A 14,207-nucleotide genomic window follows, 5' to 3' on the forward strand; every position below is an offset into this window, starting at 1 on the left:
CGTGGCCAGCCTGCTCCAGGCATCCCGCAGAGTGCCCGGCTCTGGGTGTGTGGATGAACAAAGTTAGATTTCTGCGGGCAGCACCCATCAGAGATGCCTGTTTTGGGGATGATGTCACCGCAGGCCAGGAGATCCCCTGCTACTCCTTCTCCCTCACCTACCAGGCAAACAGGTTTACCGAAATCCGAGCCCTTTCCCTTGGAATTGCATTCCCCTGACTCGGATGGGGAGCTCCTCAGCAGACAGGGCGGCCCCACTCTGTGATGCTGCAGGGGTAGCCCTACACCCCAAATCACCCTAAAGTCATCACCCTCCTACAGCCTCCAGCCTTGCACCCTCTCACCTGGCTCAGACAGAGCAGAGGCTTCCTGAAACTCCCAGTCAGAACTCACCTGTCAGCTGACTCCCCACCAGGAAATGCTGCATGGCCAAGCCTCAGCTCTAGGAGCTGGGCACCCCACGAGGATGGCAGGGAGTGCAATGTCCAGCAAACTCACAAAGCCAGGATATGCCTGGGACAGGAAAGAGGAACAGCCCCACTCACAGTGTTGCATGGCTGAGCCTCCAAGGGGCTGCCAGCAGCACCCCAGCCCCGTATTTCCATGGCAAACAAGGGATCTGGCAGAGCAGGACTGGAGTCACACCATCACATGTTCCAAGGGTGACTATGGGTGGCTTCCAAAACCTCTTTGCCTGTGGGTCCCACAGCATCACCTGGAGCAGATGAGCACCTCAAGGCTCTGGGACAGCCTGGTACTGGATCCAGACACGTCCATGGTCCTTCTCCCAGGACAGTGGGGTCAGTCTGGAGCAGGGGGCATGGTGAGGAAGGGGCAACCGTGGGTGTACAGGGCCTGTGGCCGTGCTCCAACAGTACAACACGAGAGGGCTCATGAATGCCATGCCAGCCCAAGTCGATGGGCTTATACAAGCAGGGATTGATCGATCACTCTGCTGCAGGCAGAGCCCTGCTCTGTTGGGGTTCCTGAGTCCAGCCCCGCCATTCCCGTGGTGCTGGGAACAGCTGCCCTCCCTGAGCTGATGGAAAATCCGATGAGCTCATGATGAGCACAGCACCCAGCCCTGGCTGCTGCATGCCCCAGCACTCTGTGCTCCTCAGCCCTGCAGCATGGGGTGCAACAATGCCATGGCTCTCTCAGGCCAGTCTGGGCAGGGGGCTGCACCCCAAGGCCCAGCACCTGGCCCTGGCACTGATTGTAAGGACCTAAAGGGATCAGCACCCCAAAGTCACAGGATAACTACAGCCACAGCTCAGCCCTGCCAGCAGGAGCTGATGCTGTGCGAGTCTGGGAGCAAACAGGGATAAGGATGGCAAACAAACCCCACCAGCACCTCTGAAAAAAGTGCCGTGTGGGACAGCCCATCCCACCCACTTCCACCTGCTTCCTATCCCTGTGCTCCCACCTCTCTCCTCAGCCCCAGGACTTTGCCCTGGCCCCAGGCTGCTCCCACTGTGCTGCTCTGTGACATCAGCCTGCAAGCGCTGATCTAAATCCCTGTCCCCAAAACACTCCAGCCGATTCCCACTAGCCGTGGGGCAATGACCCAACAGGATCCTGGAGATGAGTGTCGGTCCTTTTGTCCTGTCCTGGATGGATGCAATAGGTGCCCATCACCGGCAGCATGTCAAGATAACAACCAGACCCCCAGTATCTTTCCAGGGGGCTACACCACGGCCCATGGCAAATCCTGGCTGCTGCAGGACAATCCCCTGTGGGTGTCTGACAAATGGGCCGGCAATGGGCTGAGCCACAGCAGGCTGTGCCCTGCCCTGCCACAGCTCGTGCCTGCTCTGTAATTATCCCAAGCCGCATCTGTAATTAGTGTCCTGATGTCATGGGGTCAGGCCTGGGCAGCCCCACGTGCTCCCCGCCACCCCCACCTTGGCCTCCGGCCTCAGGGCTGGAGGAGATCACAGTCTTCCAACACCATCCGGAGGAGTTCCTGCCCAGCTCCGGCTCCCCGCCAGCATTGCTGCCAGAATCACATCCCAGCGCTGTTCCACAGCCCCCGAGCTGCTGCAGGGCTGGATCTATCCCTCGGGCCCGTGCAGTGCTTGGTCACATCAACCACTGCATCTCTGCCCCTCTCCCTGCAGCATCCTGCCCACTGCCTGGATTCTGCCGGGGAAGGAGAAGGGCCAGTCCCTGCCCTTCCAGGGCTGCCAGTCACCCGCTCCCTCGGCACTGGGAATGCGCTGGAGCAGCCCAGCAGCTATAAATAGAGCAGGAGGCGCAGGCACGTGTGGCCACAGCACATGTGGGTCCGGGCAGCCACTGCCCCGTGGCCAGTGTGGGGCACAGGCAGGGTGTGGGGCTGCAGCAGCACCTCGGGGTGGGACAGAGACAGAGGAGGGTGAAAGCACTGAGCAGGGCAAACACAGTGTGATCCTGCTCCTGGGAGAGAGGATGGAGGGGAGGCCCCACACAGCTGCCACGGAGCACCAGCACTTTATTGCAGGGCAGAGAAGCACCACACTGCCCACGGCACACGGAGCACCTCGCATGCCTTTCCCTCTGCAGTACCCCATGGCCACCCCTGCCACTAACAGTCACGCAAGGGCCGGGCTGTGCCGGTGACACTGAACCGTGCACTCAGCACCTCCGATGGCGCTCGTGTCTTCTGTCCTGGCTGCTGCCCACCAGCAAAGAGGGTGAAGGTGCCAGGCTCCAGGCGCCAGTCCTGCACCCAGACTGCACGCTGCTCGGCCAGCACCTGGAAGGACAGCTTGGCCTCCCGGCCGGCCAGCACAGCCACACGGCGGAAAGCCACCAGCTGCCAGCGGGGCACCGGCACGGATGACTGCTCCCAGCGCAGGTACAGCTGCACCACCTGAGCAGAGGGATGGGAATCAGTGCAATGGGACTCCACAGCAGTCCCCTTGCAGGGGGGAGCTTGGGCACACCTGTACCCCATACAGCCAGCTCAGTGCTGAGGAGCCGTGCCCACCTCCTCGCTGTCCCGCAGCCCCGTGTTCTCCAGCACCACAGACACAGAGAGGTTGGCACAGACGGGCAGCACTGGGGGGCTCAGCACCAGGTCCCGATAGCGGAAGGTGGTGTAGGACAGCCCGTACCCAAAAGGGTAGAGCGGGGCCTCCTGCCCATAGTACCGGTATGTCCGTCCCTCCATGGTGTAGTTCTCCATCGGCGGCACCTGTGGGAGAAGGGGCCAGTGGAACACAGCATGGCTGGGTAAGCACGGGCAAGAACCAGCCCTGCATCGCCCAACTGCTCCAGCCACCAAGGCAGGGAAAGGCTAAGGGTGCGACCAGCAGCCCTGGCCTTACCTGGTGCATGCCTGCAGGCCAAGTGGCCGGCAGCCGGCCAGCCGGGCTGGCCCCCACCTCGCCCAGCAGGACCCTGGCAATGGCCAAGCCGGTGGCCTGGGCAGGGAAGAAGCAGGCCAGGATGGCCCCCACACCATCGTGTGCCTGTGCCCAGCTCACATCCAGGGGCCCCGCGTTGAACAGCAGCAGAATGACAGGACGCCCAGCAGCTGCAGGGAAGTGGCTGTCACTGAGAGCCCTGTAGTGGCACTGCTGGGATGGCTCCGGGGTGTCCCATGAATGGGGAACACCTGGGTGGGTTGAGGTCCCAAAGAGCCCCTACCCGCCTGCACAGCATCTTGCAGCAGCTCCAGCTGGTGCCCCGGCAGGGACAGGTCACTCCGGTCTTTCGCCTCTGTCTCCACATCTACCCCTGGGTGGGACAGCCAAGGGAGAGCCCCTTACATCCCTGTGGGCAGACAGGGTAGAGGGGCACTGACTGCCTCAGAGGCAGCTCATGGGCACCCTCCTTCTCCCAGAGCACTCCCCTTCCCCTGACAGTGCCCATCCAGTGCCCTCCCGCTTCCACCTACCTGTCCCCAGGCAGACCAGCACCACATCAGCTGCCCCCACCACCTTCACCAGCTCTGTCCGTGAGTACCGCTGGCACCGTGGCTCGCTGCAGCCCGCTGTGAAACTGACATTGGCTCCCAGCACCTCCAGCCCCCTCCTGCACCAGGGGAGAGCAGAGGATACAGGGGCAGCTGTGCCTCAGGGTCAGGGCATAATGGGACAGCCCCTTTGCCCTGGCCACCAGCCAAGAGCCAAGCAGCTCCAGCAGCAGGCCTGGACAGCGCTCAGAAGAGGGGAACAGTGACCAGGAGACGGAGACATAAGGTGGGACCATGCTGTCTTACCGGGGAGTGTAGATGTACTGAGGCTCTGGCACTGGTGCATAGTCCCCAAACAGTACCCGGGGATTGTCAGCAAAGGGACCCACAACCTGTAGAGGGCAGATGGGTGAGGGTGGGCACCAGCAGCCCTGTGACACCTGTGTGCCATGGGTTTAGAGCCAGCATATCCCCCTGCCCGTCACCTTTCAGGGGCTCACCGCGAGGCGCTGGCCAGACAGGTCCCGGGCCCGCAAGGGCAGTGTCCCCCGCACATTCTTCAGCAGCACAAAGCTCTTGACAGCAGCTTCCAGTGACAGGTTGCGGTGCTCAGGGCTCTGTACCACACTCAGGTCCAGGGAGCTGTAGGGGTTCATGGCTGGGGGGTCAAACTCCCCCAGCCGCATCCTTGTGTAGAAGAGTGGCCGGACTCGGTCACGCAGCATCTGTAGAGACCCCGACCCCAACATCTCAGCTGTGCTTGGCAGGGACCAGGCTCTCTGCTCACACTCCTGGTCCCACTCCCCTCAGCTCACCTGCAGCGTGATGTTGCCCATGGCCAGAGCCTGAGGGATGCGCATGAAGACGTTGTTCCTCATGCCATAGGACAGCTCCAGGTTGCAGCCAGCATTCACCGAGGCTGCCGTGCCAGGGAGAAGGGAAAACTCCCATCATGGCTGCACGATGCCTGGGGACTGACCCCATGCCCAGCCCGTGAGCTCACCAATGGCTGTCTCCAGGAAGCTGTGTGTGTAGTGGTGCCCCAGCATGATGAGCTCCACAGCCCCCTCGTCGCTCACCACGTAGCCATCAAACCCCCACTCGCCACGCAGGATGTCCGTCAGCAGCTTCTTGTTGGCACAGGCGGGAACGCCGTTGATCCTGTTGGAGAGGGGATGGGGCAGCCAGGAGAGCAGGGCACTGGCCATGCCCAGGGCAGCCCAGCCCACATGGCCCCCGCCACACTGCACACCTGTTGTAGCTGCACATGAAGCTGTAGGAGCCAGCACGCACACAGGCCTGGAACTGGGGCAGGAAGGTCATGCGCCAGTCCCGCTCCAGCACCTGCAAGCACCATGGCAGAGTGGGGTCAGCACCTGGAGTGTCCCTGCCCTCTTAACACCCCCTGCCCCTCCTGTGCTCACCTTGGCATCGAAGCTTAGCCTGGAGACGGGGATGTTCTCAGGGCCACCGTGCACACTGAAGTGTTTGCAGCCAGCGCTGGCCTTGACATAACGGGGGTGCTGGCCCTGCAGCCCCTGCACAAAGCTGCGGGCCAGCTCCCCACTCAGGAATGGGTCCTCCCCATAGGTCTCCTGTCCGGGGCACAGGTGAGTCACCTCTGGGAGCCCCGTCCCCACATCCCCACAGCTCGGCAAGCCATGGCCACATCCAGCTGGTCAGCCACGGTCCTTTGTGGCCTGATCCCAGCGAGGGATCACCCGCCCAAGCTGGCACCTGGTTCCTCCCCCACAGTGGGTGCCTCATGATGTTCAGGACAGGGCTGAAGCAGCTGAGCCCGGTGTGGTCAGTGTAGCGGCCAGCAGCAGCAAAGCTGTTGTGCTTTGCTCTCACCTCGGTGGCCGTGGCATTGGCCACACGGTAGATGAGCTCGGGGCTGTGGGGACAGACAGGCGTGTCAGGGCGGAGTAGGCAAGGGGGGACCTGTCTCCCAAGGTCCCATCCCACACCCCCGGTCCCCGGTGCTGGTACCTAAAGGCGGCGGCAAGCCCCAACGCCTGCGGGAAAGCCGTGGCCCATCCGGGTGCCTCGCCGTCCCCCCGCAGACACTCCGTGTTCCAGTTGTAGGGCGCGATGCCCAACCGCGGGATGGGGGGCGCGGGACCGTTCCCCATCGCTCCCCCCCTCGCCACCTGCGGGGCAGCGGCGCTGAGCGGGGAGTCCCGCGGGGGCCCCCGGGGGGGGTCCCGCCGCCCCCTCACCTGCAGCACCAGCTCGGCGGGGCTCAGCCGGCCCAGCAGGTCATCGAGGCGGCGGTGCCAGGGCAGCGAGGGGTCCCAGAAAGGGAAGGGGGGCGTCTGAGCCCGGACCGCCCCCGCGCCCAGCGCCGCGCTCAGCACCAGGACTCGCAGCCCCAGCGCCGCTGCTGGGAGAGCCCCTCGCAGCACGGCAGGGCTCGGCCCCCGCGATCCGCACGGCATGGCCCGGCCAGGCTCCCGGGATCTGCACAGCATGACTCGCTCCGGCCCGGCCCCGGCGCTGCGAAGCCCCCGCGGTGGGCGCGGCGGGGCGGAGCGCGCTGCAGCCGGTCCTGCGCTCACCGAACGGGGCGGAGCGCGGCAGGACGGGACGGCTCAGGGGAGCCCGGGGCTTTGCCCGGTCCCTGCCGTCCCCCGGGCCGATTCGCGAGATTCACCCCGTGCACCGGGGTCTGTATTTGAGGGGTGGCGAGCCCCGAGCCCCGCGCAGCCCGGCTCCGCCGCGGGGACAGGTCGCGGTGTTCCGGTTCCACCTGTCTCCCGGAGCATCTCCCGTGTGCGGGCGTGAACCGGCAGAGCCGCCCGGCGCCGTCAGACCGGCTCTCGGTGCCCTCGGCTGCAGCGGGGCCGGCTCGGCCCGTGCCCGGGGCCGGGGAGCAGTAACGGCTCCACCCGGGAAGGATCTCCGTGCGCTCCCTCACTGGGTGTTATGGCAGGACACGGAGCGATGCCAGCGCGGGTGCCCTGAGTGCCACTCGTGCCCTCCAGCTCAGCACGGAGGGACACTGCGGTGACCAGCGGCACAGCATCTTCTTAGGTTGAATATTAGGAAAAGGTTCTTCCCCCAGAGGGTGCTGGGCACTGACCAGGCTCCCACAGCTCCAAGACTGCCAGAGCTCCAGAAGAGTTTGGACAACACTCTCAGAAACATGGTGGGACTGTTGGAGTATCCTTTGCAGGGCTAGGAACTGGACTTCATGGTCCTTGTGTGTCCCTTCCACCTCAGAGTGTTCTGGGATTCAGTGATCTCCATTGGCCACCAGCACACTGGAGCCACTGTGGCGGAGAGCACAAGGTAGCATTTGGGACTTGGAGCAGGAGGGACCTGGCACTGCAGAGCTGGAGACAGGGAGCACAGACATCCCATCAGCTCACTGGCACAATGGAGGTGCTGCTGGCAGCCCCCCAGCCCGGGACAACCTCTGAGCTGGCAGTGTCCCGGGGATGCAGCCATGTAAGGCAATGGCAGCAGGTCACTGCAGCCCCTGGTCCCCACGCTCCTGCTCGGTCGTGACAGCTCCCAGCTGCTGGATTCCTGAGCAGCCAGCAGGAGTGGGGAGTCTCCCTGTGCCCAGAGCATGTCTTGCCCCTAGCACACCACCCCAATTAGGTCAAGGCTCAGCACTCACTCAGTGACAAGTCCAGGACAGGGACATAATGGGATAAATAAATAAACAACAAGAGATTATATAAATAAATAACCGTTGCCAGGCACGGTCTGTCTGGGGCCAGAACCTGGTGCACCAGGGGCCATGCTGGCTTTGTTAAGGTAGGATGGGTTATTCCAGAGAATATTCCTTGCAGTTCCTGCAGCCCCAAACCAGGCTGGTTTCTGTGACACCTTTGCCCTGATTTTGTGGGGCCATTTGCAGGCCTTACAGGGTGGAAACCTGCTTGTGTTCCACACTGAGCCACAGCCTAAAGCTCTGAGCCTGTCCAATCCTGCCAGCACAGGGCTTGCTTCATCCACCCACAGACATCAGCTGCCCTTTCCCCAGGAATCAGCCTCTGCTGAGCCCCTGGAGATGGGCAAGGAAGGCACAGAAACAGTCTCCCAGGGCCTGGCCCTGGCAGAGCTCAAGGAGCATTCAGACAATGCTCTCAGGCACATGGTGGGATTGTTGGGGGATGCGATCTTTGTGGGTCCCATCCAGCTCAGGATATTCCACGACTTTATTCCGGTTCCAAGGTGGCAGTGTGGGACCAAGGTGGGAGCAGGAGTCCAGCCCAGTTGCACCGGGAAAGGTCCCTTTCCTATGCCTAGACCTTGCTCTGCCGACGGCTCCTGAGGAGTTATTGACGCGGGGCTGGGGGGCCGCGGGGAGGCCTGCAGGAAACCGGGAGAGACCGTAGGGAGCAGCACCGTGGCTACCATTCCATCAGCGGCCGAGCAGGGGCCGCACGGTGCCGGCGGACACCCCGGGACGTGAGGCGGAGGGGAACGGGAGCGGCGATCCCGGCGGTCCCGGGCCGGGCCCAGCGCGGCCTCGACGGCATCGCCGCCACATTGCGGCGGTCGGTAGCGCCCCCTGGCGGCCACCGCGGCCGTCACCTGACCCCTCTGCACGCTCGGGTTGGCCGGTGACTGTCGGTCACGTGACACGGAACCGGCGCACCCTGTGGGGGCGCGATGCACTCTGGGATTTGTAGTTCGCCCGGGCGGGCGGGGTGCGGACGGCGGCGCGGCGCGGACTGCGTGTCCCGTGGTGCCCCGCGGTGCCCCGGGGGTCCCTTGGTACCCCGCGGCGGACGGAACGGCCGGGCCGGGCCGGGCGGACACGATGTCGCGACAGGGCGGGCGCGGCACCGAGAACAAGAAAATGGTAACGGCGGGGACAGCGCGGCGAGTGCATGGCGTGGGGCACCCGGGGAACCGGCCCGGGGCGGCGGTGATCGGGCCCGGCCCGCAGCGCCCGGTGCGGCGGGGCCGGGCAGCCATCGGCGGCACCGGGCGCTCTCCTTTGGGGAAAGTTGGCACCCCGAACGCTTCCCTGGCGTTTCGCTTCCCCTCTCCAACACATTCCGCCTTATCAGCCCGGCTGAGTCAGGAACTGAGAGATAGAGCCCAAAGCTCCAGAGCTGAGCTCGAATGCTGGGTCCAGCCAGGTCGAATTCATTAATTTTTAATGCAAAATAAGTAATAAAAAATAAAACCTGGGGTTTTCTCCCTCTGTGGCCGTGAGGAGGGGCTGGGTCGGGCTTAGCTGCTCCCTCCACGCCCCAGGGGATTCTTTTCTAGGGATTCAGCTCCTTAAATACAACGTAAAGAATTGTGTTAATTCGCTGGAGTTCTGACACTTCCGCAGCCATTGAACAGATGCACAGTGTGAAGACTGTACACTGCTCTGCTGTGTCAAATAATAAAAATACTGGGAAAGCTTTGGGCACTTCAGTTACATCAGATGGGCTGAAAACGAAAGAAATGTTGGTCAAAATCTGAATTTAGGATTTTGCCTTACTGTAGCAGCTTAAGTTGCATTTAATAACAATGTCTCAGCAATAAGTGAGATCAGCTCTGGGTGTGTGGGGGCTGATGGTGGCAGGTGACACTGCCATGGCCTCACACAGTGACAGCACCTCTGGCTGGGGACAGCTGGATTTCCTCCATCCATCCCCGTCCCCTCTCCACCTCTGTCTGTACTAAAATGACTGAAACCTTTAAAACCAACACAACCTATTCTGCATGTCTGTTAAATTCTCTGCCAAGTCTGACTCCAGCTGAGCCAAAGGAACTTCCACCTTGTCATTCTGATGGTGTGAGTTGCCCAACCTTTAGCTTTCCGAGAGGAAAGCAAATTTTTAAATAAAACTCTCAAAGAATGTGTCATTTCTTTAGATCCAAAGTGGGGCAATAGCTCCAGCTAGCCTGACTGATTGTTTTCATATCTGAAGTCCTAAAGTTCATCCCATTCCACCCCCTGCCATGGGCAGGGACACCTTCCACTATCCCAGGTTGCTCCAAGCCCTGTCCAACCTGACCTTGGACACTTCACAGGATGCAGGGGCAGCCACAGCTTCTCTGGGCACCCTGTGCCAGGGCCTCACCACCCTCACAAGGAAGAATTTTTTCCTAATCCAGGAGAAAGACAAGGTGGAATTCCCTGCATCCTCTACAAACTCAATTTCTATTCGTTTGGGGGTGCTTCCTCTGTGTGTTTGTTGTGGCTTTGTGTGAACTTATGGTGATCTGTGTTGTCACTTAACTCTGATCTTGTCTCTTTTCCCTCCCTGCCTGCTGCTGCTTTCATTCTCTAGTATTGGTATTTGCCATTCATTTCACCTTCTGCCTCTCTGCAGCTCATGGTAGGTGACAGATCCCAGGTCAGCCCCTGTGATCCCTCTGCATGCCAAAACTGACAGCAGAAACCAGTGCTGGGGGTTTATTTGTTCCCCAAAACACTTCCTTTTGCAGAGTTTTGTTCTGCAGCCTGTATTGACCTCATTAATCACTGGTCTGGTTTAATGGCTCCCAAAAAAATGCTCTTAGACATCATTTAAGTGTGAGGTTTGAAGGTGGTGGATGGGAGAGGAGAACTTTTCCCGTTTTTCAGCAAATCTGACAATTGTGCAAAGAAAACATGAATGGCTTTGGTCCTGGCCAGTCCCAGAGTGGATGTGCACAGCACCTGAGTGCTGAGCTGGCCTGGGTTTGGCCTCTCTGAGCCTATTCTGGGTCTGAGGAGCTGATTTCAATCTGTGAAGCAAATTCTGTGCCCGGACAACTTTCCAGGACCAGATGAGTCCTTTTTCTTGGTACAGAATTTCATAAATCTGTGACTGGAGGAGCATTTTGAGCCTGTTGGAAGGACCAGAGCTGGAGTCTAATGGGCACTGCCTGCTTGTAATGTGTTCATGAAACAGAGGGAAGAGTTTGAGTCAGATCTCAGCTCTAGGCCAGTGGTAGAGGTAAATTCAAGGCCCTGGCATGGTCTCTTTCCCAAAATCCCAGAACAGTTTGGGTTGAAAGGGATCTTAAAACTCATCCAGTTCCACCTCCTGCCAAGGGCAGGGGCACCTTCCAGTAGACCAGGTTCCTCCAAGCCCTGCTCTGAGGAGAATGCAGTTGTTGCCAGAGCTGGATCTGGGATCTCTCCTTGTTAAACAGCAGATTCCTTTGAGACAGCAGGTCCCTGTTCCCCTCTGCGTGCTGGACACGGAGGCAGCAGAGTCTGGGCAGGTTCTGTTGGGTGAATCCCTTTTGCTCTGTGCAGAACTCGGAGCTGTTCACGCTCACCTACGGCGCCCTGGTGACCCAGCTCTGCAAGGACTACGAGAACGACGATGATGTCAACAAGCAGCTGGACAAAATGTGAGTGCATCTGTCACAGCAGAGCTGTGCTCACAGCCACATCCCTGTGTGCTGCTCCAGGAGCAAAATCCTGTCAGGCTTTTCTTCTTTTATAAGTATTTGTTGTCATTCTAAAGATGTCGCTCTGCTCCTTTCACAGGGGTTACAACATCGGTGTCCGGCTCATCGAGGACTTCCTGGCCCGTTCCAATGTTGGGAGATGCCACGATTTCCGTGAAACTGCTGATGTTATTGCAAAGGTAAATGTCCAAGCACAGCTTTGTCAGGTTTTTGGGGGGTTTAGTATGTGAGGATGGAATATTTGCTACTCACAGGACTGTTCTGAGAGTTTAATGAAGATTTTGGGTAGGGAAAAAAAATGTTTTAGTGCAAGTACTGCTGGCTGGTGGGAATTGGAAGAAAGGAGAGATGTTTGCAAACCCCTTGAGTAATTCTACAAAGATCAAAGCTGTGCTGTTGCTGCACCTGTTCTTGTTCCTCCTGTTTGCCACAACAGATTGCATTTAAGATGTACCTGGGCATCACTCCAAGCATCACCAACTGGAGTCCTGGAGGCGACGAGTTCTCCCTGATCTTAGAAAACAACCCCTTGGTGGACTTTGTGGAGCTCCCTGACAACCACTCCACCCTCATCTACTCCAACCTGCTCTGTGGGGTGCTGCGAGGTGCCCTGGAAATGGTGAGCCACAACTCCCTTCCCTTGGGATGGGTGTATGGATAGCCAGGTGTCAGGAGATACTTGAACTCTGGTCCGTGTTCATGACTTCTGGGTTTCCTTTGGATTTGAAATGCATTCCCAGGAGAAGGGCAGATCTGCAGGAGTACTTGGCTGCTGTCATGTGCGGCAACTGAGGCCCAGAGGTGGTGCCTGAGCCCCTTCAAGGACTTGCATCTCCCTGAGTTTGTATGAAGCTCCAAAATCCTCACTCTGTCAGCAACTGCTGTGAGCCTTAGCTGGGAATTGGTTGGGACAGGAGAACAGCTGTGTCTCAAATTTAGGACTATGTAGAACCCTGTATGTCATGTCCTTAAAGCCCTTAAGCTGATGCTCTGGGATCATTCAGTCCCTGGAGAAGCTGCTGTGAAGAGGGAGTTACCAGCTGCTCTCTGTTCCCTCTCTTAGGTGCAGATGGCTGTCGATGTGAAGTTTGTCCAGGACACGCTGAAGGGCGACAGCGTCACAGAAATACGGATGAAGTTCATCAGGAGGATTGAAGACAACCTTCCAGCTGGGGAGGAGTGAACCACAGCCCCATCTCCCTGGGGACTGGAGGGACCAGCTGGGTTTGGCCATTAGCTTTCCTCACAGATCCACAGGGATCTCCTGCCCCTGCACACTCAGACTGACTCACTGACTGTCTCAGATGTTATTTTCTTCTACTCTCACTTCCATCCTCTGTAGAAGACAATTGTCTGGTTGGTGTTTATTTCCTAGGTTCATTCTGAAGCTTTTTCATCAGGTGCTGTCCTTTTCCCTCCCCCTGGAGGCTTTCTACACTCAGTTTCCAATTGTGACCTGGGTTGTGTGAGAACAACTGCTCAGACTCCAGGAAAGCTCCAGTCCCTTCGCATCTGCATCGGTGTCAGATGGCCAGAATTGGAGACCAAGCTACAAGAGCCCACTGATTCCCTGCTAAACCCTGTCCTTCCTTAAATGAGGTGTTTAAAATTCATTTGGAGATGTGTGTAGTGTTTCTGTAGATCAAACTGGCTTCCTGCACTTGATTCTGAAATCACTGGCAAATGCAGGCTTGACCCAGAGGGGTGACTGGGGAGAGCTGTTGGAGTGCTTGCACCAGGGTGTGGGCTTCCCTGCTCAGGGGGCTGTGGAACCACAGAAATCTGGGAGTCCCATGGCCTTTCCAGAAGCCTCAGCACTTCTCTCTCGGGAGGGGAGGAGGTCAAACCCCAGTGGAGCAGTAGGAACTATTTTACATGGAGAAAGAGTGGGGTAAAAGGGCTTCAGTGCTCCACAGTGGGCACAGCCCAGGGCTGCAAGAGGAGTCACAGAGTGAGAACCAAACTCATGCTGAGGCCTGGGAGGTGTTAAAGGCATTTCAGGTTCTGTTCTGCTGTTGGGGGATGTAAAGGCTGCATGGTGTGAAGGTGGTGCAGGGGTTTGTTCTCAGTGGTGTTCAGGCTACAGCAGAATTTCCCAGTTACTTGACCTGTGGCACTTTCTGCTCTGAAAAATTAATACATAAAGAAGTATTAGATAACAAAAAGCAAGAGATTGGAACATCAGCTTCCTCTGCCACCCAGAGCCAGAGAACACAGTCAGGCATTGGATTCCCAAATCACTTTACATAGCATGAAGGCACAGCCCTCGAGGTCTTTGTGAGCTCCAGAATTTGTGTTGGTTGATGCCCGAATGTGAGGTGAGAGGGAGCAACTCTGCTTGTGCTGCTGCTCTTTTTTGGCTTTTCTGGAGGAATCTGTTGGGTCATCTGCTACTGGATGGCTCACCCTGTCCCTTTTTTGGCCCCTGAGAGTCCCTTTGGATGCCCTGTGACATGTGCTCTGTGAAGGAACAGTGAGTGGCTGTAGGAGCAGTCAGAGGTGTGGTGGCAGGTGGGTGTTGGTGGCAGAGGTGCCACATGGTCATGTTGCAGAGCTCAAAACCATCCCTTATTTCTCATTGTTGACCATTCCAAGTCACTTTAAAGCTGCATTTTAGAAGCAATTGCATTAAAAGAATCGCGGTGTCAATTCTTTGGTCTCCTCTTGCCTGTGTTCTGCTGGTGGGTGCTGGTGGGAGGTGGCAGCAGGGACTCAATCTCTGAGGCTGGCAAGGTGACAGGGTGCCCAGGGCTGGCAGGGTGATGGTAGCACAGCACCAAGAATTCCTGGCTGCTGTTGGGCCTGGAAGCTGCTGCCTGGAGGAGCCTGCCCAGTATCCCACACACGGAGGGACTGAGGGCAGACGCTCAGTGTGGCTCTGTGAATCCACAGTGGCTGGGACTCTGCTGCCAGCCCAAGGCAGCTGCTGCAGAGCCAAG

The 14,207-nt window shown here is 58.8% G+C and overlaps 2 protein-coding genes across 2 annotated transcripts; one reads left to right on the forward strand and one right to left on the reverse strand.

Annotated features, from left to right (window-relative positions):
- Positions 1 to 2,455: 2,455 nt before the first annotated feature.
- On the reverse strand, positions 2,456 to 6,437 carry LOC130262303 (xylan 1,4-beta-xylosidase-like). The gene is made up of 14 exons (XM_056509319.1): positions 6,123 to 6,437; positions 5,893 to 6,053; positions 5,638 to 5,797; positions 5,325 to 5,495; positions 5,153 to 5,244; positions 4,904 to 5,061; positions 4,716 to 4,819; positions 4,401 to 4,625; positions 4,207 to 4,292; positions 3,883 to 4,019; positions 3,633 to 3,722; positions 3,311 to 3,519; positions 2,971 to 3,177; positions 2,456 to 2,853 (listed from the first exon to the last, which is right to left on the reverse strand). Exons 1-14 carry the CDS (start codon positions 6,372 to 6,374, stop codon positions 2,566 to 2,568), a joined length of 2,340 nt encoding a protein of 779 aa, XP_056365294.1. The 5' UTR covers positions 6,375 to 6,437; the 3' UTR covers positions 2,456 to 2,565.
- Positions 6,438 to 8,558: 2,121 nt separating this feature from the next.
- On the forward strand, positions 8,559 to 13,917 carry TRAPPC3 (trafficking protein particle complex subunit 3). The gene is made up of 5 exons (XM_056509075.1): positions 8,559 to 8,722; positions 11,111 to 11,208; positions 11,348 to 11,447; positions 11,705 to 11,887; positions 12,332 to 13,917. Exons 1-5 carry the CDS (start codon positions 8,681 to 8,683, stop codon positions 12,449 to 12,451), a joined length of 543 nt encoding a protein of 180 aa, XP_056365050.1. The 5' UTR covers positions 8,559 to 8,680; the 3' UTR covers positions 12,452 to 13,917.
- Positions 13,918 to 14,207: the final 290 nt, after the last annotated feature.

The sequence above is a fragment of the Oenanthe melanoleuca genome, chromosome 23 (genome assembly GCF_029582105.1).
Source record: "Oenanthe melanoleuca isolate GR-GAL-2019-014 chromosome 23, OMel1.0, whole genome shotgun sequence".
Lineage (NCBI taxonomy): Eukaryota > Metazoa > Chordata > Aves > Passeriformes > Muscicapidae > Oenanthe > Oenanthe melanoleuca.